General features: G+C 60.5%; 1 protein-coding gene across 1 annotated transcript in view; it reads right to left on the bottom strand.

Annotated features, from left to right (window-relative positions):
* Positions 1–870: 870 nt before the first annotated feature.
* Gdap2 (ganglioside induced differentiation associated protein 2) overlaps positions 871–26,287 on the bottom strand; it is a 46,941-nt gene continuing 21,524 nt past the window's right edge. The window contains exons 7-12 of the mRNA XM_037218282.1: positions 18,893–18,977; positions 11,324–11,495; positions 10,249–10,402; positions 7,883–8,022; positions 5,745–5,943; positions 871–2,519 (exon numbers count right to left, since the gene is read on the bottom strand). Of these exons, the coding sequence (XP_037074177.1) occupies positions 2,484–2,519; positions 5,745–5,943; positions 7,883–8,022; positions 10,249–10,402; positions 11,324–11,495; positions 18,893–18,977 (786 nt within the window). The 3' untranslated portion in view covers positions 871–2,483. The remainder of the gene's footprint in view (positions 2,520–5,744; positions 5,944–7,882; positions 8,023–10,248; positions 10,403–11,323; positions 11,496–18,892; positions 18,978–26,287) is intronic.

The raw sequence follows: 26,287 nt of genomic DNA, 5'->3' as shown, positions 1-26,287 counted from the left end.
CGGTTAGAGCTGCCGGACGAGCATAGCTGCCGGTTAGAGCTGCCGGACAGGCAGAGCTGCCGGACGGACAGAGCTGCCGGTTAGAGCTGCCGGACGAATAGAGTTGCCAGTTAGAGCTGCCGGCTGGAGCTGCCGGAGGAAGAAGCACTCGCTACCCTTCATATGTCGCTCAAGTTGAACACAAATCAAAATTTAGAATAAGTCCCAGGTTTCTATAATCCAAGATTCCGAGCGAAACCCACAGCCCTTGTGTCACGCTTTTGAGTACGGGACCTCGTTTTTGGACGTAACTGATGACCCCAATTCATTTTGAAAATGATCGATCCGTAAGGGTCCAAATCGCAGATCGATCGATCCGCAAGGGTCCGAGTCGCATATCGATCGATCTGCAAGGGTCCGAGTCGCAGATCGCCACGAGGTCGAGCCTGACCGCACTCACTGTCCGAAGGGCCACGCGATAACTCTCCCCCACTCTCGGCACATGCACTTGATTCCGGGCCACCATCTCAATCTAAACAAGAGGGTGTACGATGACGAATGCAATGCGATGACGCGCACTACGCGGCCGGGTGGCGTCTCGCTCCCGGAATGAGCAGGATGCGCCTACTTTTTGTGTGGGAGATCCAGTTTTTGGTTGTAGACGGAAGAAAACGTTGCACGTGTCATACGACTTCGCGCAACATTTCGTTTATGTGACGACTTTTTACGCGCGCAGTCGACGCTCCTCGGCCCCTCCTCTCCAGCATCGGGCGATGCCTTGCGAACGAACCGAACCGCCGTCACCTCACGTCTCCAGCTGGCGCGGTACCGACGGACCGCATCCTGCGCAGCAGCCCCGCAAACCTCCCGCACCCAGCTCACCAAGCGGTCAAACACGCTACCACTTTATTTATGAAATTACCACAGAGTAACGCCCCGCACTCCACCGGCCGCCCCAGGCGCGACCGGCGAGGCGCCCATGACAGCCCCGAGCGGCGGAGTGCGCGGACGGGAAACCCCGCGCACCCCCGGCCGCCGAGGCCGCGTGCGGCGCGCCCCCCGGCGCGGCAGAAGCTCGTAATGAAACTCCGCGGCGGGCAGGCCGGCGAGAGCAAGTAATCAGATCGCCCGCCGCCGCTCGATGGCGATACGCGCTAGCGAATCGGAAAACGCGTACAAACGGAGGTAAAATAAGCGATACATGTGGGTTGTACTGGCCGAGGCAAAGCCAGCGCCTGCGTCGTAACACAACTAACCAATCAAGCCCCAGTATAAGCACAAGACCCGACGCGACGGCGACTGATGTCTACCTCGCGAGCATCGGCGCTCTGGCACATGCGCCGGCCGCGTCGAGCCGGGCAGGGGCCGGCCGCCGGCCAGATGCCCTGCTCTCCCTGGAGGGGGCCAGAGGCCCTGCTCTCCCTGGAGAAGGCTAGAGGCCCTGCTCTCCCTGGAGGGGACCAGAGGCCCTGCCCTCCCTGGAGGAGGCCAGAGGCGCTGCCCTCCCTGGAGGAGGCCAGAGGCCCTGACCTCCCTGGAGGAGGCTAGAGGCCCTGTCCTCCCAGGAGCAGGCCAGCGCCGGACAAAGGGCCCACAGTCGGCCAGCTGCCCGCCGACGGCTCGGCCCCCGTCTGCCAGCTACCCCTGCTAGACACGCCACCCCTCCGCAGCTAGAGCTGTCCCCTGCAGCCTGGCAGAGCAGCCCGTCACAGGGACGGCTGCCTGTGGCAGGCCGCGGCTGGCCCCTGGGGCACCGCGCGAGTGTTCCAGTGACGGGAGAGCCCGCCTCCCGCCGATCCTGGGTCTCCGATCCGCCGCCGAACTCTGGGTCTCGGGAGGAGATCGCTCTCCATGGTCGCACGGTCCGTCTCACAGCCGGATACCGCGGCGGTCACCACAGGTCACCACGCGTCTTGCTAGGTCACCACAGGCCACCACACATCTCGCTAGGTCACCACAGGTCACCATACATCTCACCAAGTCACAACAGTGCTGCAATCACCGCGATTTCACCACATCACTGCACGGAATCACGTTCAAGGCCTCACCAGGTCATAAAGGTCGAAGTTAGCGTTGGCAGCAGGGTCACAACGTACCCAAGATCACCACCAGTCCCGTCAGGTCGGCGCAGATCCCGTACGTCACCAGAGGTCACCGCCGCGTCGGATTCCATCGGGGTTAGGGGGCGGAGCCGGCGGCGGTCGGACCGCGCTCCGACTGGTCACTGGGCAGCCCGCCGACCGGTCCCTGGACGCGCGACTCCGACTCGACTCCTTTGCGACTCCACGCGACTCCAGCGCGACTCTACACGACTCGGGCTCGACTCCGGAGGCTGATCTTCTCCTCGACCCGCGCTGGAATCGGCCGCAGCGGCGGCAGGAGTCACTGAGCCCCGGCGCTGCTGATGTGCTGCAGCGTTTGGCGGCGGCCGGCGGCGCCTGGCGACCGGGGCAGGACGGCCTGGCCCGGGGCGCGCCCGCCGACGGTCGGCCCGCGACGCGGCGCTACGCCTGCGGCCGGAAGTAGCGGATGCCGTTTATCTGGAACAGGTCCCGGTCAAGGTCAGTGGGTGCTGACTGGATGCCAAGCTTATCGGTCGCCGCCAGTGACATCGATGATCGCCCAGATACAACGTTAGGCATTTCACCAATGCTGTTACGAGCCATGATTAATTCTGTTTTGCCTGCATTGCGACATTTTGCAGACCCGCGCAACACATGTTATCGTTGCTGCTACACAAAAAGAAACAATTAGGGATTTCGCAATGTAAAGCCAATTATGCCGTCACTTGAGAAAAGAACCACTCACAGACGCTGCGCTCTATCCGTAATTACTCTACAACGATGCAAACACGAAACGTGTTTTAAACGACAACAGACCCGTGCGCAGGCAACAGAAAAAGCTGTCTCCATCATCGACCAGTGTCTAGAGTTTGCACACAACGTTTTCGGGCAGTTGTCTTTCACCGACAGCCACATAATCTTATGTCTGCTAGGCCAGGGACTGGCCATCTTTCCCCTCAATGAAGAAGCCGAGCGAGGCGGGTCATCGCACGCGCAGAAACAGCTCCCGCGAGGTGGGGGTCTATTTACGACCGCGGGCAACTGGGTTACCCGATTTATCAAAGCTTTCCCGCCTGCTGCTGAATTGGCATGACATTATCAACTCGTTATTCCGTCGCCGTTTCAAGTGGGGGAAATTGCTCGCGGTTACGTGCTTCCCAACATAAATCGTTCCAAATCTGTGCATTCCTTAGGGGGGAGGGGGGGGGAATAGTTTCCATCTGTATGACTTCAGAATCAGGAGATAAAGCATCAATCCACCGGTAGAGGGCACGGCGAATGCGCCAGCACAAGGAAATCCGCCAGCATCGCCGCTATGATCAGGTACGGTAAACGGCAAGTCAAGAAAAGGCACAAAAAATATAAAAGCAAGATAACCAATACGGCTGTCATACGAATAAAAAATGACAATGCATCATCCCGCCTTTGTTTAAAGCGCCACTACAGAACAGAGGCCGCCGCAAAAACGAAAAGTCGTCATCCACCGGTCCTGTTACATAAACAAGCCAAACAGACAAGGTCCTGGGCCGTCCCGGCCGCCCGGCCGGTGGTCATCACCCCCAAGGCAGCGGATGCGGCTGCAGCTGGCCAGCGCTGCCACAGGCCCGTCCCTCGCAGCTGGTCCGTCTGCCCTGGCCTGTCTGATCATGCCGTCTGACCTGACCCGCGGCGCGGCTGTCCCGTCCGGCATGGCTGCCTGATCTGCTCTGCTCCGCTCTGGTCTGGTCTGACCTGGTCTCGTTCAGTCTGACCTGGACTGGTCTGGCCTGACCCTGACTGGTCTGACCTGACCTGACCTAGTCTAGTCTAGTCTGACCTGACCTTATCAGCTCTGGTTTAGTCTTGTCAACTCTGGTAAAGTCTGAACTGATCTGCTTTACCCCGATCCGATCTGGTTTAACCTGACCTGACCTGGTTTAGCCCGGTCTGACCTGCACCACCCTGGCCTCTCGTAGCGGTGCCGTGGCCACGTTCCGCTCCCCACCGTTCAATCCGTGGCCGCCGCTGACCAGGGGTGCAGGGCCCGACCAGGGCGCAGAGCCCAGCCAGGGGTGCGGAGCCCAGCCAGGGATGCAGGGCCCGACCAGGGGCACAGAGCCCAGCCAGGGGTGCGGAGCCCGATCAGGGACGCGGGCGCCGACCAGCTGCCCACGCGCCGTCCCCAGCGGCGGCCATTTCGAGACGGACGCCTTCATGAAGTATCACGTAAGATGCGGTAGTGGCCGCATAAGATAGTTACCACTACACCACGTCCACCCCGTCCCCACCGTCGTGGCCCATGTATTTACACTGGACAAGAGTGCGTCCGCTTCACTACAACGGGTGTGTGAATAACAGCTGCTACGAAGCCTCGTCGTCTCGCGATCAGACGAAACCCTGCATCCGACGAGCCCCTGGGGGCGGATCGCGTCACGTGCTGATTCCGCTGATTCAGAAAAAATTGCTAAAAGTAATCTTAGCTGCGTTCATGATTTGCGCGTAGCGTTCCGTTCGATTGACTGCCAAAGACCGCTGTGCCGTCAGCCCTGGAACGTCACCCAAGCGGCCTGAGCTCCAGCACCATTTTGCAATGTGAGTTGGGGCTTTTATTCTGACAACAATCGACCTTCAACAGACGAGAAGGTGATGGTTAAGTAATGCTATTAAGGAAGCATTGGATATATTGATAACACTTGACATTTTAAGCTGCGCTCATGGCCGCGAGTGGTTCACAAGACATCTGTGACAATGAGCACAGCTTGAAAAAAACGAGCTTTATCAATACAACCAATGCGTTCTTAATCACGTCGCTCAACCAATATGTCCTGGTCTATCGAAGGCCAATTACTGTCAGAATAAGATAATCCGACCAGCAATGTCGAAAAACAGGCGCTTAGTCCTGTTTTACTTGCCCGGGCCTGCTGGCCAAATTCAGCTTCGGCAATTTGGCTAGCACACTTTCGCGTGGCAGCTCAGATGTCGGTACGAACAAATTGCATTCATGCCTAGTCCAACCGAACGGAGCAGAACCGCGTCCACAGTCGGTGCAAGACCTTTTCACGCTAACGCAATGAACCCCTGCAATGAGCCGATGCGCGTAAATTCCCCGAGCAAAGCCAAAAAAACTTTGCTAATGCAAGAAGTTTCAGCGCGAGCACACGCACTTTTAAAGTAAGATGAGCTACTTTGAAAACAAACAGCAAACTTCCGCAACACTGACAGTATTTCGGAAGTGTCCCATTTAATGTACGTGTCTATTTCTTACCAGGAGGGGAACCTTGGAGTGCGCTCTGGCGTTGGCCGGCTTCATCGTCTTTTTTTCGTTACGAAGCGTTAATAAAAACTCATCCCGCACAACTGTTCGCAGATATGAGCGAAATGCAACTGGTCTCTTATCAGAACAGAGTCAAATTTATGTAATGTATGAATGATGTAAGAGTAATGCTTTGAATGATGTGTTGTCTGTCTTCACCCACCGTGCAGTGGGATCAAAGACGCCGATGGATATTCCTTGCGCCTCTTCCAAACGCTTTCATTGATTGAAAAACGAATACGACCAAGCCTAGTGGGGGTGAAAAACGTACCGAACTGCTAACTTTGGACATGCTATTCAAAGCCATGGTCGGCGCATCACCCGCGTGACGCTGCGCTGCGCCGCGTCTGCCGCACGCCCGGAGACGACGCCGGCGCTCGGACCGCCACGCCGCCGCCCAGCCAACGCACCGTCATGTCGTACTCGGTGATGAAGGCCGGGATCTCCAGCTGGTCGGGGTCCATCATGCTGTAGAGGTACTCGACGCCGGTGATGTTGTGCACCTTCTGCTTGATGCCCGGGGCCATGAACGTGGTGAACCACCAGGTCATCAGCTTGGTCCAGATGGTCGGGTGCACGATGTAGAAGGCCTTCAGGTTCTTCTTGTACCTGCGGCGGGGGCGAGTGTCAGAGCGGGGGAAGACGTCGGGTGGGACCTCCGATGCTTCCCAGGGGTGGGTGGGTGAAGGGAGAACACTCGCCATCACCAAAATATTAGTTGATGATTGATCAATGAGATAGTGATAGCATGATAGTGTGATGATAAATCACGGACAGCGAAGCCTCTGATCAACAGAAGACGGTGGCTGAATGATGCCTTGAAATGGTACTTCGCGAATTTTAAAAAGCACTGCGTACGAAGAACTACCTGTTACCTAGCTGTACCAGAGCCAACAGCTTTCGGAGGTTTTTGTCTGTGCTTGGGGTTGGGGGTGGGAGGCCCAAACAGTCGCCACACGTGGCGCCCGGGGTACAGGCCGGCCACGACCACGCGCCAGGCGACAGCGAACGGGCGCTAAATGAGGCCACGGGCGCCAAACGCCGCAGGCATTCCGAGTCAGCACATTCGCTGACTTTCGGAGAGCAAAAGTTCTGGAAGCGCTAATACTTGTCCCTATCCAGTCCTGGAAGAGACAGGACATCCCCGCTGGGTCTTCCTCACAAAACACTATGCAGCCCTCCTTCCCTGCCCGACCGACTTCGTAAGGAACTCTTAGGTCGATCCTAAATGTGTGTCGCTGTGTCACAGAGTCAGCCACCACTGACGGCTCGGCAGCTTCAGTATAGCATTCATCGCTGATCGTGGAGCATTGAGAGCAGCACTTAGACAGCCGACCGGCTCGTTTCCATGCCAACGTCACGACGGCCAAGAACGACCGCGGCTCTTCTGCCGACGGGAGCCCACACGCAAAAGAAAGAAAGAAATATTGCCTGAGCACGAACTATCTCCTAGTACGCTTAGCTCCACCGGAAATCCATTCTTTCAGGCCTCCGCGAACCTCGCCATTAACTGAAGAGATGAGCCGACCAAAAGAGCCAATCGGCGGCAGGGAAGCCCTCCGACCGCGACCTCGAGGACCGGCGGAAAACCCGGGCCCCAGCCGGCTCGAGCCACGACAGCGTCTACCGCGAGACGGGAGGGCGCCAAACGCCGGCCAAAGCCCGTGTTTAGTGCAGCGCCGGGAGGCAATCTGATCCGGAGACACGGCGGCGAGCGTCGGTGGGAGGAGCCGCCCCCTGCGGTGGGACAGGCCAGGCGCCCCCTCCCCCCCCCCCCCGCCGGCCGGCGCCGCTCAGTACTTCCCAACCACACACCGACAGCGCGGTACGTCTCGTGCGCAGATCAGGCCGGGCCGGTGACCCGCTGGAAGCCCGGTCCGGCGGGAGGCGTGACGCAGGTTACGTGGTCAGGACTGGCGTCTCGGTCGGCGGGCGGGACGGCGCTTGACGACCCGTCCCCGAGGCGCCCCCGTGACCTTTGCAAGCGGCCGACGACAGCGCGACTTGCGTTTCAGTCGCCGCGGTTTTCAGAACGTATGGCGGCCACGTGCGGACGGGCCTGGCAACCGGGGGTGGGGTGGGGGGGGGGAAGAGGGGGTGGAGGGGGTGGAGGCGGAAGGACGGGTGACGGCGCACCCACTCATACTCGAGTCAAGATGCAGTCAGTTGTCAGACTCATTTGTGCTCGAGTCAGTGCCAATGACCGAGTGAAGTGAGCCAAGTCCGATGCAGCCTCGCTCGCATTCGAGGCAGCACAAGTAGATGAGACAGGTACGTCGACACACACAGTTGTACTCGATGCGGCGTCAGCGAGTGAGTCACGTGAGTCCAGCACACCGCTCATCCGTGCTCAGACTCGAGTCGGTAGGTGAGTCAGGTCAGCCGGCAGACAGTTTGCTCTCCGTCAGTGACCCAGTCAAGTGAGTCAGCTCTCCCCCTTGCGCGCTCAGTTCCCTTCTCACATGCACTAAGCGCCGGCGCCGATGCGCCAGCACGCCCGCTCGGACTCGAGTCACGATCCGCCGCCGAGTCCGGCGCGCCGACTCACTTGTACTCGAGCACGTCGTACACCTGGCGGATCCAGCTCATGGCGGGGTGGTTCTCCGACTCGGTGAGCGTGTGGAAGTAGATGATGGTGTAGTCGTTGGCCACCAGCGGCTCCAGCAGGTAGATCAGGTACAGCAGCGCCTGGCGAGGGCAGGGTCCGCGTCAGGGGTTTGTTCCGTTTACCGCGGCCCTTCACTGCGGGGGCGTGCACTGATTGGCCGATGGCACAGAGCTATAGGTAGTCATGACGTCATCTCCTCGTAAATACATCAGGGTTATTTCCAGCAGACGGAGAAGGGCGACAGGATAGGGGCTGTGCTGACGGTATAGATAACGCCATCAGAAGAGAGGGCGAGAGAAGAGGGGAAGATCAAGGACGTGGAATGCATGGCAAGGGGAGAGGCGAGAGCGGTGAAGGGAGGGAGGGAGGGAGACACAAATACCGACCAAAGTGGTGCAAGGGTGAGGTCGAGGGAGACAGACTGATAGAGACGGGGACGAAGATGGAGGCGAAGGGGATCAGGGGTAGAGACACGGAGGCGGTGACGAGCGCGAGGGACAAATCAAGATGATTATGTAACAAACCAGGCAGCGCAACGAACACCAAGGACGGGAGAATGGCCACGACCGGGACGGCGAAGGGAGTGACGTGCGGACGGGGAGGTCGCACCACTTCCGCTCCTGACGCCCCCGTGACCGGCACGGCCCGTGACATGACCCGACACGACGTGCGACGGCGCGGCGGCCCTGTCCAAACCGCAAACGCACCGCGCACCGCATGACTCGCAGAAAACGTCGGGCAAGCCGCCGCCCAGCGCCTACTGCGCAGCTGAGCCGACCACCGCCGCGACCGCACCGCGGACCACAAGCCGTGACCAGAGGGGGTGATAACATCGCGCGCTCGTGGTCCTCTGGCGTAGGGGGGGGGGGGGGCGAGTCCCAGAAGCAGCAAACCCCTCCGCAGTGCTGGTGCACCACTCCTGTGTGGCAGAAGACACGCGCCCGTACTCGTGATGGGGAACCAAAACTCGAACAAATGGCGGCGTTGAGCAGAAAGACAAAATGATGAACTTGTTCCTTCATCCGGTTTTCTTCGTCGCGATCCTTACCACAATTCAAAATATATGCACATAAGCTCCCTCGGACCCACACACATCTGGCAATTTACGTAGAATGCTGTACATTTGAATCGAATACTCGGACGCAAGCGCCGGTTACAATCATGATGACACAATACAAGCGAACAGTGAATTAAAAATGAATGCAGAAACCGATCAGACTGGCCAGCACTGGTCTGGTTTGGTCGGATCAGCTCTGGTCTGATCTGGTCCGGTCCGGTCCGGTCTAGTCCGGTCCGGTCCGGTCCGGTCCGGTCCGGTCCGGTCCGATCTGGTCTGGCTGGCCTGGTCTGGTCAACTCCGGTCTGGTGGTCTAGTCAGACCAGTCAGCTCTGGCCTGTGCCCGACACCCGAGCCTCCCTGATACATATCGCCGGCGTCACAGATTCTGCCAAACGCCGGCAGATGGCCGTCGGTGGCTGGTCCTGTACGACTTCGGCCCAGCCCAGCTCCGGCCAGCCACCTCAGCTCACCGGCTTCCACTCAGCTGAGGCCCGAACCCGACGCGCCTCCCGACGGCGACCTGCTCGTCTAATTTGCACTCCGCGGGGCGGCTGGGCATCCGCGTGGTAACGTCCCCTGCTCAGTGTTGGTGATTGGTCTCGGGGGAGGGGGGGGGGGGGGGCAGGGGCGGCAATGCGACAAGCTTAACAAAGCGGTCCCTGCAGCGCCAATTACAGTGGGTATCCTTTCCGCCGAACTGAAATGGTTGGAGGATGGGGCTCCCCCGGGATCAGCACCCGGAAATGACACCATCCCAGCCCCCCCCCCCCCCCCTCACCACGTGAGCCCCTGCTAACAGCTTTGCCATGAGAAACAGACTCATCAGTCTGTCATCACTCAACAGTCAGCTCATCCAGAAGTGTTGGCAGCTTGTGCTGCTCCACATCCTTAGTACAACCGCATAACCACAGGTGAGAACCCAGCACAAAGGCACGTCCAGAATCCAGAAATCCAAAGCCAGGTTAATCCGCCGGAGCTCTGCCGACCGCCACAATAGCCGAGGCTCGCTGTTTTGGCGAGGCGACGCCTAAGCTCGCTCGTTTCATCTGGACGGTGCGAGTGAGCTAAATCGCACCTTGTTTCACCGAGTTGTCCCATTCATCAACGATTTAAAACATACACCTTAGGCGTAATTTGATTGTCGTTCACCTGCAATGCCACATAGCATGACTTTAACATTGTCAGTCGCAGTCTCAGTCTGAGAATGTGGCACCAGCCCGAGTGCCACGCCCTACGGCATGTTCACCTTGTCCAGGTCGATCTCGAGGGCGCGGAACCACTTGCCGATGAAGCAGATGACGGGCCTGCCAAAGCGGTCCTTGCCCGTCTGGTACAGGCATCCGATGCCCGAGATCTCCGACAGGTCTTCTGTGCGCGCCCGCCGCAAGAGGCGCTCGTATCTGCAGACGAAACGTTATAGATGGCGCCACTAGTTACCAGGAACAGCTCTACTGCGGCGCCACTGCTTCCCACGAGTTTCGAAGTGGGTCGAAAAACTGATCTGAAAACACTGTCCGGGATACAAGCTTTACCGGCGCCCTAGCCATGATTTCAACCAGAATGAGCCAAATCGGAGCACAGACCATTTCAGCCAAGGAGGCAGGAGACCATTTCACAGACACAGGCACAGGAGACCATTTCACTTGACAGCCACAGGGGCACTGCTCTTTATTTGGGACCTTTATAGACTCGGAACCCCATTTTGATGTCTCCAGAGCCAATCTATGATGTTTTAGAAGTCCTTCGGATGTATAAAACTGTCAAAAACTACTAAGGCCATCAGCTCTGCGGGGCCCTGCCGCCTCAAGAGGGAGATGGGGAGAGAGACTGATCCCAAAAAGCCCTACCATTGTCGACAACACTTAATGCTGTTGCGTTTGAACCTGTATTGATAACTGTAGCGCGTGCACCTACTCGCCATGGGCAAGACAAAATATCTTGAAAAATATCTAGCAAATACGGGACTAAAAGTGGTAGGGCCTGTCGTACACATGCGGGCAAAATAAACACAAAGTTAGAACACAACTCTGTCAAAGCCAACGGGATTATGCCAGCACTCTTTGGAGCGGCCAGCTTGCGTGCGATTCCAGCACGCCTGAGCCAATCATGACCAGCCACGAGACACAGGTCAGCTGGGAACAGCTGTCACATTGTCAACCCCAGCGTTGGCGCGCCTGCTCTGCGGGCGTACCGACCGCCAACACAGCACACTGCCGCGTCTTAAAAGAACTGCAGATCGGGACCAGATGCGTCATAGGGGGCGCTCTCCGGCCGCCAAAGCGCCCGAAACAGCGCCCGCAGAGCCCAGTCGGTCGGCTCACCGCTCGCGCTTGCAGAGCTGCTGCGAGATGGCGAAGTTGGAGGCGCTGCCGGCCGGCCCCGTGCCGAGCAGGCGCTGCCGGTCGACGTCGTCCTCCATCTGGGAGAAGTCGCGCAGGTCGGCTGCCAGCCGCGCCGGCAGCTCGCCGCGGTGCTCGCCCGAGTGCTGCAGACCTGCCGCCACCGGGGAGCCGTCAACGAGAGGCGGCACACGGCGGCGCACCGCCGCCAGACGCGTCTCGTGGGTCGGGACGGCGATGGGGAGGCAGCGAGCGGGCGGCGGCGCGACATCCAAGTCGTCGTTGTCGGCGCGAACGCTGAGCCCGGCTGACCACCGGGCGTGACTCTGAGGGCTCTGAGGGCGTGACCTGAGGGCTCATGAGGGCGTGATCTGAGAACGTGATGTGAGGGGCGGTGATCTGAAGCGTGATCTGAGGTGGGGATCTCAGGACGTGATCTAAGGGCGTCATCTGAGGGCGTCATCTGAGAGCGTCATCTGAGGGCGTAATCTCAGGACGTGATCTAACGGCGTCATCTGAGGGCGTCATTTGAGGGGCGTGCAGTCTCAGGACGTGATCTGAGGGCGTGATATGAGGTCGTCAATCTGAGGGGCGTGACCCGAGGGCGTCACCTGATTGCGTAATCGCAGGACGTGACTGAGAGGCGTTGATCTGAGGGGTGGCTGAGGCGTTATCTCAGGACGTGATCTAACGGCGTTATCTTTCTCAACAAGTCGCTGACTAAACCTTCGCCTCGGGCTCCCGGCCCCGGCCAGCGGCTGTTCGCCCCCCCTGAGCGCACCCGCTGCTCCCGCCCCTGGATGCACCCCTGCTGCTCCCCCCTGGGCTCACCCTTCTGCGCCCCCGCCCCTGGTCACCCCTGCTGCTCCAAGCCCCTGGGCGCACCCTGCCTGCTCCCGCCCTAGGCGCACCCCTACTCTTACCCTACTGGCCCCCGCCATGCCGACGGCTCTCCTGCGCGCCGTGCACACCGAGTCACGCTTTTGTTCTCCACCAAGGCCGCTCCGGAGGCCGCGACGTGCCTGCAGCGACGGTGGACGCCTTTCCGCCAGCGCCGACAGGTGGGAGGCCGGAGCACCACAGCGCCATGTGGCGCTGGACGGCCGGCTGTCACCGTCCCCAACACCGACGCGGCGCTCTGTGTGCTCTCGGGGCAGCTGTCCTAGTGTCCGCGTCGCCAATGACAGAACGAGTGGAAGGGACATTCAAGGCCAGAGCTAGTTCAGTTTGACTTTCAGGATTCGTCATCGCCAGTGAATTATCCGTGAGTTACACTAATGCCTATGGGAGCGCCAAGATGAAAATGAGTCCCCGAGTCCAACAAAAGCTGCGCCGGTGTCCGGCCGGAGCTTTTTTCAATTGCCCCTCTCACTTCGCACATGCCGCCACAAACAGCCACACCGGCCAGCGTTCCTCCCGGCAGAGCGCCCTGCATGTCGACACCCTGGGCCCGTCGGCGGTGGCCGGCCCCGTGACGTCACCAGCCCGGCAGTACCGGGGCCGCCCGGCCTACAGCAGCGGCTCCCTGGACCACGACACAGAGCTGTTCCGCTGGCAGAGCGACTGCCATCGCCCTGGGTTAGGCCACGCGAGGCACCACGTGACCGGCAGGGGCACCCATGGGAGATGGCCTTCGCATCAGGGTGTGCACTGCGCTGCGGCTGATCCAGCCACGTGACCTTTCGAGTCGCTGGGACTGCGGTGGGCGCCGCGCAAGCCCGGCACCGATGCAGAGCACAGAGAGCACGGATGGAGCGCGCGCTGTGACGCGGGACTACGAGACCTGCGGAGGTTGCACGAGTATCATAGCTGAACGCTGAGGCAGTTTTGCAGCATGCATGGGAAAAGTCGCCACCGTAAGATCCGGCATCGCAGAGCGACGATAACGGTCTCGTGCGGCGACAGTCTCGTGACCTTCAATCCCACCGCGAGATCTCGTCCCTCCTGTTCTTTGCCTCTGGCGAAGACACGACACAGCTCATCCCGCTCGTCATGAGGACGGTGCCGATGACGCGACGGGCCGTGACCTTGGCCTGCGCGGTGCGGGGTCCGACGGGCGCCAGACACGGCCAGGGTGAGTGGGAGCGACGGGTGATAAGATGGGGTGATAACCACCCACGCCAAGTCCGGATACAGGCCGTTGGAGCGGGCGGCACAACCACCTTCCCTCCCCCGTCGTTCACCACCGGGACGGTCATTCCGTGCCAAACGTCACCGGTGCGGAGGGTCCCGGTTCGAATCCCGCCCAGGGCACATATTTCAACCCCGCAACAGCCAGTCCCAGAGGCTGCCTCTCTCATGACCACAACGGACGCACTCGGAGGTCAACAATCTGACACGCCTGACCCGTCCCGAGGTGACGAGCAGCTCGACGGCGGCGTGTTTGACTAATAACAGCGACGACCAGGGTCAGGAACTGAGAGCTTCAACCGACCGTATGTGCAGCTTATGCCGACTGTTCGTGCGAAAGAGTCCGTTAGTATTCCGAAGGGCCATCGACTTGAGACGTTGGAAGGGAAGGGTCTCTATTAGCCAAAGAGTTGCAAGGCAAGGGTGAGAGAGGGGCTCGCGGCTCGCGTCGAGCCGCGCCGTCGGAACCTGAACATGGACTGCTCGGCAGGGACCGTGCGTCCCCGCCCGCTTGCCCCCATAAACCCAAGTGGCCCACATATGGGTTCCAGATGGTGGGGACCAATCGGCAGAGGGGCCGTTCACACCCTCGCGGAGACGCCGCCGCCGCGTCGGCAGCGACGGCCCGTTTGCTCGCCGACTGTCCTTACTTAACTTAATGCCAGCTAAGCTAAGCTTACTGAATTCGCCAGCTGAACCTTCACTTAATAACCCATCCCGGCTGAAACTGGGAGGCGGGGTTGCGTCGCTCCCCAGAGGTCAGGCCCATCGCGCCGCGCGCGCCGACACCGCCGGCTGTTCCCGGGCGGCAGCGGTCGGCGGGGTCGGCGGGGCCGGCGGGGCCTACGCCGGCCGACTGCCGACTGCTCGTTATCCCGCCACCGCGGCGCGTGCCGACACAGCTGCGACGGCCATTAGCGCCGCCTGTTGTCCCGCCGCTCGTGCACGGAATGTGACGGTGCAGTGGGGACGCGCCGCCGGAAATGGCTGCGTGAATTGCGAGCGGGGTGGCCGAGCGGCCTTTGTGGCCTCCGGCGGGGTATGTTCGTGCGCTGACGGCGATGCGACGCGACCTTGACGCCGCATTGTTTACCGGGCGCAGGAACTGCCTAAAGTAACGTGATGGTGGCCTTAAAACTGCTGCAGACATGACGAAATCGACCACGCCGGGTGTTGTACTTCAGCAGCGCGAATTTACATTTGAAACGTGTACGTTGTCTGACCGAACCTGCATACAAATATCGACTGGCAAACAGCTGGAGAACCGGCAACACGCCGGAAGAGAAAACTAAAGAAGATGCTGCATTGCAGAAAAAAACATTCCCAGCGGCTTGATAAAAATAGTATAGTCAACTTGACTTATGATGCTTATTTGGAGGATAGCACTGGACAGTAGCATTGCACACCACTGGCTACTCTCTGACACCATAACATGGTTAGAATTTTGCAAGACACTGCCCCAGATACCAGATATGTGACACCTGATACAGATACACGATATGTGACACGACACACTGAATGTGAGAGGCAGCGCCTAAGTATCTCAGTTTCGGAAAAGGGATGTATTTGGGGTTTAATGTAAAGTGCAGGAACATCATTGAACGATTGCAGCCGCATTGCCTTATGCCTCGTGCATTGCGCGAGCAAACACATCCATTCGGAGTTAATTTAATGACAATCGGGTCCAAAATCAAAATTACTGGTCTGATATTCTTTTCAACCTAATTGTCAATAAAGGCGAAGTTAACTTGTTTCGCTCACCGATTAGCGCACGCAACATCCAACCCGCCGCGCGACCCAGCCCGTCTTCCAGACCGGGTCCAACTATTTCGGCCGGCAACTTTTGAGCCACGCTACTTCGCTCCACAAGCTTTTTCCAACTCGGCTGGCAGCTACCGGCAAGTTCTCCCCGACGCAGGGCACGCGTGCCATGTAACACCAAGAAAGGGACGACCGGCTGAGCAACGCTTATAAAGTCGCTCGACAGTTCTCTTCGGCAAAACGTCTCATGAAAGTTCTCTTCTGGGCTGGAGCCACAGCGATTTGTGACGGGTTCCGGGTGTCAGCGGTCCGCTCCCCGTGCCTTACACCATGGGCTCCCATCGCAGTCCGCGCAGAACGCATTTCTATGCGAGACCGCACCAGATGCGCACGTTCTCGGCGGCCCGACTGTCGCACCGAGGGCGCCGGCGCCAGAGCCGGCGGCCCGACTGTCGCATCGAGGGCGCCGGCGCCGGAGCCGGCGCCTGTGGAATGGACGCGCGCGATGGCCCAATAACCGCCTCCGTCCGACCGCACGGAAGCCTCCAGCTAACCGCGAGGAGACACGGCGGCGGCGGCGGCGGCGGCCCCAGCCTTGAGCGCGGGGTGGCCGGCGGCCCGCGGCGGGTGTCAGGGTCACCCGACGCTCGGAGTCGGCTGACAGCAGCCACTCAGCAGCGGGAGCACGCGCACGCCAGGCCCGCACGCCACCGACGTGCGGGCCTGGACGTCGTGCGTCGCTGCAGGCGACGCACGGCGTCCAGGCCACAGGCTGGCCCCGCGCCACCACAATCGAAGGCGGGCCTCGGTCCCTCACACCCACACCCACAGCAGGGGCCTGGCCATGGGGCCCGGCCCCTGGTATATGGCCGCGCCTCAAAGTAGTCGAGTCCGCGCAAAAACTACCAGCCCGGACGTTTACGACCCCGCAGTGGTAATTACGACCACGCACGCACGCACGTTTACACGCGCCGTATCATTCCCACGGACACGCACAACCGCTCACGCGTGTAAATGCACGCACGCGCGCGTCGCCCGCCGTCACGTGGGCAGACGGCGGCGGGAGCCCGAGGTCGTTCTGTGTGATCGTGCCGGGCGGCGGCTGAGCGGCGGCCGACCGCGGTCAGGTCCGGCGCGCTCCGAACACGGAACTCCTCACAGCCAGAGGCGGTGAACAGGGGTCAGCTCACGGCCGGAGGCGGTGAACAGGGGTCAGCTCACGGTCAGAGGCGGTGAACAGGGGTCAGCTCACGGCCGGAGGCGGTGAACAGGGGTCAGCTCACAGTCAGAGGCGGTGAACAGCGAACCTCTCACGGTCGGAGGCGGTGAACAGGGGTCAGCTCACGGCCAGAGGCGGTGAAACAGGGGTCAGCCCACGGCCGGAGGCGTGTGAACAGGGTCAGCTCACGGTCAGAGGCGGTTGACCAGGGGAACCCCTCACGGCCGGAGGCGGTGAACAGGGAACCCCTCACGGCCGGAAGGGCGAACGGGGTTCAGCTCACGGTCAGAGGCGGTGAACAGGGAGCCCCTCACGACCGGAGGCGGTGGACGGGGTTCAGCTCACGGCCAGAGGCGGTGAACAGGGAACCCCTCACGGTCGGAGGCGGTGAACGGGGTTCAGCTCACGGCCAGAGGCGGCGAACAGGGAGCTCCCACGGCCAGAGGCGGTGAACAAAGGTCAGCCAGGCCAGAAGCGACGAACCAGGGTCCGCTCAAAGCCGGAGCCGGTGAAGGACGACGGTGTCCGACCGACTCTGGGGTCGGACCTCGGTCTCGGGCGGCAGTGACGTCAGCAGTGAGTCAGTCGGCCGACGCGTGCGGACGAGTGCGTCGTCCGGGGTTCACAAACTAGGAGGGTCGCGGCAAGCGACTGTGACACGACGTGCGCGGATTTCTGCCTGTTTGAGGACCCGCAAGATTAGCACCCAGCCTTACGCACCACCTGAAAGCGTTGGAATTCCTCCAGACCCAGTGACGTCACAAACAGAGCCTTCGCACCCCTGAGCCACGCTGCGACGCTGCCGGCGACTGATCGCATCCATTGGGTGCGGTCGTGTCTCACTCAGATTTGATTAGCTCGCTTTTGGCAAAAAGATTCACTTACAAAATTAGCGCGGTTCGCAACAGCTGCTCATCAATGGACAACTGAGCTCGACGCAAAATAACACGGCCCATTTGGAAGGCCACCAAGAGGGCAGCCACCGTTCCCGTCCGTTTCTAAACCGAGCTCCGGATGTTTATCACCGCCCCTATCCGCCGCCCGCCGCCAGCCGCCCGCCGCCCGCCGCCCGCCGCCCGCCGCGCCAGCAGCCAGCCGCCCGCCGCCAGCCGCCCGCCGCCAGCCGCCCGCCGCCCCCCCGCCAGCCGCCCGCCGCTAGCCGCCAGCCGCCCACCGCCAGCAGCCAGCAGCCAGCAGCCAGCAGCCAGCAGCCAGCAGCCAGCCGCCCGCCGCCAGCGGCCCCCGCCAGCCGCCCGCCGCCAGCCGCCAGCCGCCAGCAGCCAGCAGCCAGCCGCCCGCCGCCCGCCGCCCGCCGCCAGCCGCCAGCCACCAGACGCCAGCCGCCGCCCGCCGTGTTTCACTGCGAGACGACGCGTCGGCGCCGCGCCATGTTGAGCCCCCTGGACCACGGTCATTGCACCATCCCTTTTTGCAATCCCATTGACACCGCGCGCGTGAAACACGCACCGGCATCACCTCTGGGGGTGGGGGAGGGGGAGGAGGATGGGGGAGGGGTCAGCCCAGCCCGATCTCGGCCTGGCATCGAACTGCTCTCACCATCGGCTATCAATACTGCTGCCTCCCAGATCGGGGCCATGGCTGAGGCCGGGAAACAGACGGCGGCGACGGCGGCGGCGGCGGAGGCCTATTTCTGTCCTCTGAAGTGAGTCCTGTTTTTGTGCGTCCTGCTGCGCGTTCCCAGAAGCCGAGACGGCCTCCTCGAAAGAATCAAATATAGGCCTCTAGGAAGACAAGCCCAGTCCCGGCCGCGCGAGCTCAGCATTTTGATTGGTTGGTTATTTAGGTTTTGGGCCCATCGACCGCACGGTCACGCAGCGCCCAGATCCCAGGATCAAAGGAAGCCACATCATCGCGTTGTGTCATCGTCACTGAGGCCTTGCGACGCACTCAGCAGCTGAGGCTGCGTGGCGTCGCCGGCCTCTCACCCCGGCGGCGAGGGCGGTCGCCGCGGGGCATCGAGCCCCGCGCCGCCGGTCGGACCACGGTCCGACCTGGACGGGGATACGGCCGGTGCTGTCGTGTGGACGGTGCCCGCTGGCGCGTCGACCTGAACGAGAGGTCGGGACAGCGCGTGCGCTCCCACTTTCGGGCAAGAATGGCATGTTCACAGTGAATGGAATGGTCAGATGCGGCGACGATGATGTGTACCATCGCAGCTCTCCAGACACAGGCGAAAGGAACGTCTCAGAAAGTCGGGTGCCAAACCCATTCTCAAGTCGACTGCTTCCACGCGTCGCTGCGGGGTCAACGTCCCGCTTTCTCAGAAAGCAGGGTCGGCACGGCACCCACGGGTCCCCGTCCCCACGCCTATGGTGGCGTGGTTACCTCGCCGCTGGTAACCGCCCGGGGGCGGTCGATACGGACAGCTGGTCGGCCGAGGCAGCGGGTGCTCCTCTCGGCAGCCCGGGCGCCTCACTGACCTTGGTAGCTGTGCTGGGGGTTGTCGATGATGCGGATCGCCCTGTCAGGAATCACGGGAGCGCCGAACTCGTCGCCGACGTCCTCCTGAGGACAGCGCAGGGGAGGGCAGTCAGCGGCGGGGTCGAGGGTCGGCGTGCTGCGGCGGCGGCGGTGTTGCTGGCCGGGCGGAGCCGCGGGACGTGATGGCCGGGCGGTAATCACGGGCTAGCGCGGTGGAGGCCGAACCCAGCACGCCCCAACAGAGCCCAGTCCGGACCCACGACCCGGGCCGCCACCAACACGACTCAAAGCGCCGCTCAAAACGCATCGCCGCGGCCGGGACCGGCGCCCGGATCAGCCGCGCCGAATTTGTCATCGGCATTGACCTTTCCGTGCGCTGACCAATGGCCGTCGCTGGCCGGTGGCCGGGCCCCGCCGGGTCGGCCCGGCCCGGCCCGGCAGCTGACTCGGGTCGATGTGACCTCGACTCGGCTGCACTGCTATCAGATCAGTGCACTGGCTCGCCGCGCCGCTCGCGCCGAGCCGGACGCTAGCAGCAGCCCGCGCGGTGCACGCCAATGCGCGAGGCGTTGTGTACTGCTGGGTACTCTCCTGAGCGAGACGAGGGGTCTGCTCGCGGCGCAACAGCAGTCCTCCATTCTGCGTGATGTCAGGCACAGCCTTTGCAGGACGTGTTCCCAGCGCGAAACGTTGTCTGGTTATATCTTCGTGACCTTCGTGACAATAAATGCACATGCGAGATACCTTCATCTACCTTTGCAGCGCCCCTATAGATGGAAACGGTAAATTATGCTGTTGTAAAACACATTTTAATTACTCGTGGTTGGTCCTGGATGCGCAAATTGCCATGCATTTAATTGACTCTGTTGCACCATTTCTGTATCACTTCCATCCAGAAGCGGAACAATATTCTGCGCGCTCGGCAAACATTATTCGTGACGTCACGCAACATCTTTATCATCCAGATTGCTGCACACACCAAAAGGCGCGGAATCCATAGGGCATAACGCCATAAATGACGTTAACGGCGCAGATTCTTTGTCGTCCGGGTCGCCGCGAACGCGCCCGAACTGTCCCGCTCGGTTCGCTCGTGACGTCACAGCGTGTCGAGACGCGGGACACCAGTGCTCGGGCAGGAGCCGACCGCGAGCTCCGACCATCCCGTGCTGCTGTTGAGGCAAATTAGCCGTCTTCTGACATCTAGTGGGAAAAGTTCGTTGACGGGAGCTCGCCAGCCCGCAGACAGAATGCGCACCGCCCGCCCCATGCGTCTATAACAAAAGTGATCGCCGAAAGTGATCGGAATATTTTCCTCCAGTCCTCCAGGAGAAGGGCACCACCATAGTTTAGAGTACAAGCAAACGACAGTCACTGGACTTGGACAGGGTGCTGGTTCCGTGGCTCATTCGTGTCTGCGGAGCCCAGCCGGCGGCCATGTCCGGTCCCCATCCTGCAGCAGCGCCGAACAGAAGGCAGCCATTTCACTAGTCCAGGACAACAGCGTTCAACTCCGGTATTCACCACCAATTAGGCGGGGATTTGTACGCGAACCAGGCTGCGTGCCATTCGGAACATATCTTGACTCAGTCCGGCCTTCGGGAGGCGCCGGCTGTTTGAACACCTGGAACCGCGGCCTGTCCGGACCTCCAGCGGCGCAGTCTGCCCCAACTGTCCGGATCTCCAGAAGCGCAGTCCGCCCTAACTGTCCGGACCTCCAGCGGCGCAGTCCGCCCCAACTGTCCGCACCTCCAGCAGCGCAGTCCGCCCCAACTCCCAACAGTTTGGACATGTTTGGTCGGACGTCACGTCACGTCCGCTGATGAGGCGGTGCTCACAAGCCTAGGCCCGAGTCCAGCCCGCCATCAGACAACACAGACAACACAGACATGGGCGCTGCATGACAAGTCAGCAGTCGATGCCCCCTAAAACCCCAATTCATCATCCTCATCATCATCAGACAACACAGACCGCTGATGGTGCGTCAGCCATTACCGAGCTTAAGTTCTTTTCCAGTTATCAGACGTCATGTGCCGTTGATGGTCCATCAGTCATCATCCGGCCCCTGGTCCGTCCAGTATCAGGTGTCACCGTCCACTAATCTCCCATCAGTCAACAGACCCCTGGTCCCTCCACTATGAAACGTCAGTTGCCATTGTGGAGCGCGTCGGCTACTAAGGCCATTTGGCACCATCGGACGCCACCGTCCACTAATGGCCCATCAGTCATCCGACCCCTGGTCCCTCCACTATCAAACGTCAGTTGCCATTGTGGAGCACGTCGGCTACTAAGGCCATTTGGCACCATCGGACGCCACCGTCCACTAATGGCCCATCAGTCATCCGACCACTGGTCCCTCCACTATCAAACGTCAGTTGCCATTATGGAGCACGTCGGCTACTAAGGAAATTTGGCACCAGCGGACGCCACCGTCCACTAATGGCCCATCAGTCATCAGACCCCTGGTCCGTCCACTATCGCACGTCACAGTCCACTGATGGCACATCAGCCATTACAAGCCCACGTACCACCGCTTTTCCGCCCCCCGGTCGTTTGCCGCCTCATTTAGAGGCCCGGCCGACCATAGCCGCCAGCGAAGCGGAGAAAGAGAAAACGATGCTGCTAAGCGTCGCATATCACCAGGTGAGACTAGCGCGGCAAAGCTGACGTGTGCCGCAGGCGGCGTCCGGGTCCTGAAAAACATCGCACGTCATTTTACGACAGAATCATTTCAGCACTCTAATGGTCAGTGGAAGCGTTAGGTTTCCTGTCAATACCATTCCGTCCCAAAGATCGCTTTATTTTCGTCAAAAGCGACACAATTTCATCATCTAATCGTCTCGTGACAGATAATCGATCGGCGCGCGGCGGCTTACACGGTCCTCCAGTCCGCTGTAATCGCTCGCACAAGCTCCCACGCCACGGAATATCGTGACCGACATCCGTCCCAGCCGGCGCGCCTGCCCGAGTGGGCACCTGCCCGCACTCGGGCAGGCGCGCAGACGGTGAAGACCGCGCGCGTAACGCGCAACACACGTCACATGTGACAAAGATCGACAAAAACCAACGTCGCATGTCGAGCCAGACATCACAGCGAAGAGAGCACCCTTCCATTCGAAGTCTTCGCTTCGAAAACTTGACCTCGCCCACCGCATTGACGTCACCGACGTCCACGTAACGCCGGCGCCTGGGTGACGTCACAGCTGGCTGTGTGACGCCACCGCTCGAGGCCCAGCGGCGCTGTTTTGACGCGGGGAGTGCCAGTCACCCGACGGAGTCCACAGCGGCGCGGATCGATACCGGCGGCAAAAGAGGCGCGGCCGCGCCGGCTGACGCGGCGCTGACGCGGCCGGGCGCGCGGCGCGTCGATTTCGCCGCCGTCGCCGCGACCGGTGTGAAAGGCGGCGACGCTAATGACGCTAGACGCCACGTGCGTCTCCTATTCACGTCTGTTACGCTTTTTTCTTTGTTTGTTTTAATATTGCCTTGTTTGGTGAGCGCGGTGCACATATGCACGCACCGTTCTGTGGACCAACAACAGCTCGGGTGACCATGTTGGCACCAACGGACCATTGCGTCCAGCCGGATTCGAGCCCAGGCCGGCGCGTGTGAAACAGCGAGCGTGTTCGACCTCACGATATCCTGCTGATACTATTCTAGAGCATGCTCGGGAGAAGCCGGTGCATGCATAATATATGCAACACCATGAATGACAGATGACACTGAAGCGTGGGAGGCCATAACGCCAGTTAGCGGCCAGTGGGAGAGGCCGCTCGAGGTCTGGTGAGGTTGGCCACGTCCGCTCAAGGTCAGATGAGGTCAGCCACGGCCGCCTAAGGTCAGACGAGGTCAGCCACGTCCGCTCAAGGTCAGACGAGGTCAGCCACGGCCGCTCAAGGTCATATGAGGTCAGCCACGGCCGCTCAAGGTCAGACGAGGTCAGTGGACGGGGCAGGTCATCACAGCACATTACAATTTTTCCACAAAATAACGCCGTTGAGCCGCAATTTCACGGCCGGGTGGTGGGGTCAAGACACACAATGCCGTCTAGCATCAGCTCGCCCAAAATCCACTCCATCGAAAAAAAAAACAAAAACAAAAAACACAAAAAACGGATTAATTATTAACGACCTACCCAACGGCAAAACGCGTCAATATATTCAGATGCACCTCGTGAACCAGTTTCATGCAAGGGCGAGACAGGCGGCGCTTGAACGGCCGACTACGGCATCACACTGGCCAGTCAACGAATATAACAACCGTGTTGTATGCGAGGAAAACAACGCAACGCAATGGTCCAATGGGTTTCAAGTCAGCAGCGCTGTGAAATCGATGGGCCCAAGGCGTCCAGGTGATGGGTCAAAACATGCTGGCGCCTGCGGACCACTGCGTCCATCGGCACGGTGTCCCTTTTCTAAGGTTGTGGGGCGAACGGGTCGCTGCCATCCTCCTGCGATGTCCAATCCAAGCCAGACACATCCGGTGTGTGATGACGACACAGAGCGCACCCACGACTCCGTGGACCGTCACCAACGGTGTTTGGTTTATCGTGAGGCCCCGCTCTCACGAAACAACGTCACGTTGCGCACGACACGCTGTCCTGGCGTGAACAAAGATAACTCCGCTGTCCAGAACAAAGATAACTCCGCTGTCCTGAACAGAAATAACTCCGCTGTCCTGAACAAAGATAACTCCGCTGTCCTGAACAAAGATGACCCCGCCACCGGCTCCACCTGGTTGCCACTGCAGAGGCGTCAGGTAGGCTCTCATTCCAGTCCCTCGCCTGTCAGCATTGTGTGTCATTGAAGCTTTACGACGCACTCAGCTGCTGAGGCTATATGGCGTCGCCTGCCTCTCACCCTGGCAGGAAGGGCGGGCACCGCGGGAACCGAAGCCCGTATCTCCGGTTTCCCAGACGCGCAGTGATTAACGCAGACGAGGTAACCACTACACTACCGGCACCCTTGTCAACGCTGTGCATCAGGATCAATCTGGTCAGGCCAGGTCAGGCCAGGTCAGGTCAGGTCAGTCGGCTCCGGGGACGCAGCTCCGCTGAGGTATTGCATACACACCTTCCCCTCGTGACGGCGACGATCCTATCGTGGGCACAGAGGACCCCCCACCTCTTCAGCTTACCCCCCCCCCCCATCAGAGTACCAGGTTGGCCCTGGCCCGGTTGGTTATATCCAGGGACGTAAGCAAGGGGGGAAGGGGAGGGGGGGGGGGGGCACCGCGGCCACCACAACCTCCCCTGAGCAAAGATGTTCACACAACGTACTGGACGCTTTCGCAGATATTCTGTCCAAATTTAGCGGAGTTTGGGGGAAATCGGACGTCTCTCAATCTTTCCTGAGGAAAATTCTGGCGCCGTGCCAGCTCCTCCCCCGGCTCCCGCCCCCGTCTGGCGCCGCGCCACTTACAGCCACGTAGCTCCGCATCCGGCGAATGTCCGCCGCGAAATCCCGCAGCGCCGCCGGACGCCGGCAACAAAGCCGAAGCCTTGCCCGGCGCAAAGCCGAAGCCAGCCAACGGTCCAGTCACGCGGCGGCAGGACGTCTGGAGGAGAGAGACCAGACCGCCGCAGGCCGCCGCCGCCGCCGCGGGCCGTCGCGCTCAGCGGCCAGATCAGCCATGCGGGGTTCTCCGGAGCCTGGTAACGCAGTCCAACCGGCAATAGCCCAAGTACAGTGCTAACGGTAACTTGATGTATATACAAAATATTTAACTACATATATGTATATATACACATATATGTGCAATGCAGTTTCCTATATATATTGATAAAACACCACGCATGTCACTGCTGCAGGCAGTGACCACGCAATCTCAAACGCCGGGCACGAAGGGGCACGAATAAACGCAGCGCGTTCCTTGCACGCGACGTTTCGATGACAATCCAGAGAGGGGGAGGGGAGGGGGGGGGGGCTCCAGACCCATCAGTTCGTCATGCTGCGCGCACGGGCTCAAAAAATGCCGGTTCCGACCACTCAGAGCGCCGGTCTCCCTCCGCCTACGGAAACCCCTCACTTTAAGCAAACCCGCAAACCCGACGGGGGGGGGGGGGCGGGGGACGGGCGCCCGAACCGCTTGGGAATATCGCAGACCCATCAAGTCCACCTGTTTTGACAGCGAGGCAGGCCAGTTCACACCGTTTTCACCGTGACGAAAGCGGCGGACGGCGATCATCGGCGGCCGCCGCCCTGGCGGTCCGTGGAGGTAAACTCCGCGGGTGGTGCATTATCACTCCCACGGCTGGCGCCCGCAACAGCAGAGGCAGATACCATACTGAGTGGCACGTGGCGACCAGTGTCATACTGGGAAAGACGCTGTCATGCGTTACAGGCAAATGGACATAGGCGCTTTGTGCGACCATTATTGCGTTCGGTGCGCGTTGAGGCATATATTTTGTGAGGGCACGTATGCTTCGGCGCGATCTATCACGTCTCTTTATTATAGTGTGCTTAATATTTCATTTAGGCTATCAATTAGCAATGATACTCTGCATTTGATGTGATCCACTGATATTTAATTGCCCACCTTTGTCAATGGGATAAACGCTACATTGGCGATTCGTATCTACGGGCGGCCTATCTGTTTCCAACTACTTATCTATTCACTTGTGTTTCACGGAAGGTGTCATCAGACTAACGCGTGACTCAGAGACCGCAGCGCCAGCTGACTGCCGCATGGAGAGGCGAGCCGTCAGTCCGTCGGCCATCTTGTCGCGCGAGTCACGCCGGCGCAGCATCCCCTCAGCACCGGCGACCGCTGGGCGTCACGCGGCGGCGATCGGTGTCGCAGCGGCCACACCGCCGCACGCGTCACACTCGCGGCCGCCGCGGCCCCATAGTGTGACGTCAAGTACCGGGCGGTGTTTGTCATCCGTGCGCGTGGAACAAAGCGGCCAGAATGCGGACCCTCCCGTGAAAACAACGGCGAGAAGCCGCGGGAAGTGCGCGCGCGCGCGACGTGCGCAATAAAACAGCCGGTGCGCAACGACGGGTCTCGTGTTCCACACCTCGCCCCGAGATGACGGCACGCTATTAGGCCGCACATGACGGCTCCGCGGGTCAGACTCAGTCGAGAGCTGGGTGGGGTAGCCCGGTCTACTACCACCGTCTGACACGAGCACGGTGCGCCGGTCCTGACACGAGGACGGTGCACCGGTGCTGACACAAGCGCGGCGCGCCGGTCCTGACACGAGCACGGCGCGCCGGTGCTGACACAAGCGCGGCGCGCCGGTCCTGACACGAGCTCGGTGCGCCGGTCCTGACACGAGCACGGTGCACCGGTGCTGACACAAGCGCGGCGCGCCGGTCCTGATAAGTTGATGGCCGTGTGGGGCGGCGCGCTCTGGCCCGGTAAGGCTTCGCTAAGCCAATGAAAGCCTTCGACAG

This window comes from Pollicipes pollicipes, unplaced genomic scaffold (genome assembly GCF_011947565.3).
Source record: "Pollicipes pollicipes isolate AB1234 unplaced genomic scaffold, Ppol_2.1 Scaffold_4219;HRSCAF=4965_pilon_pilon_pilon, whole genome shotgun sequence".
NCBI lineage: Eukaryota > Metazoa > Arthropoda > Thecostraca > Pollicipedomorpha > Pollicipedidae > Pollicipes > Pollicipes pollicipes.
Note: the sequence above shows the minus strand (reverse complement) of the source record. Positions and strands in the feature narration are given on the sequence as shown.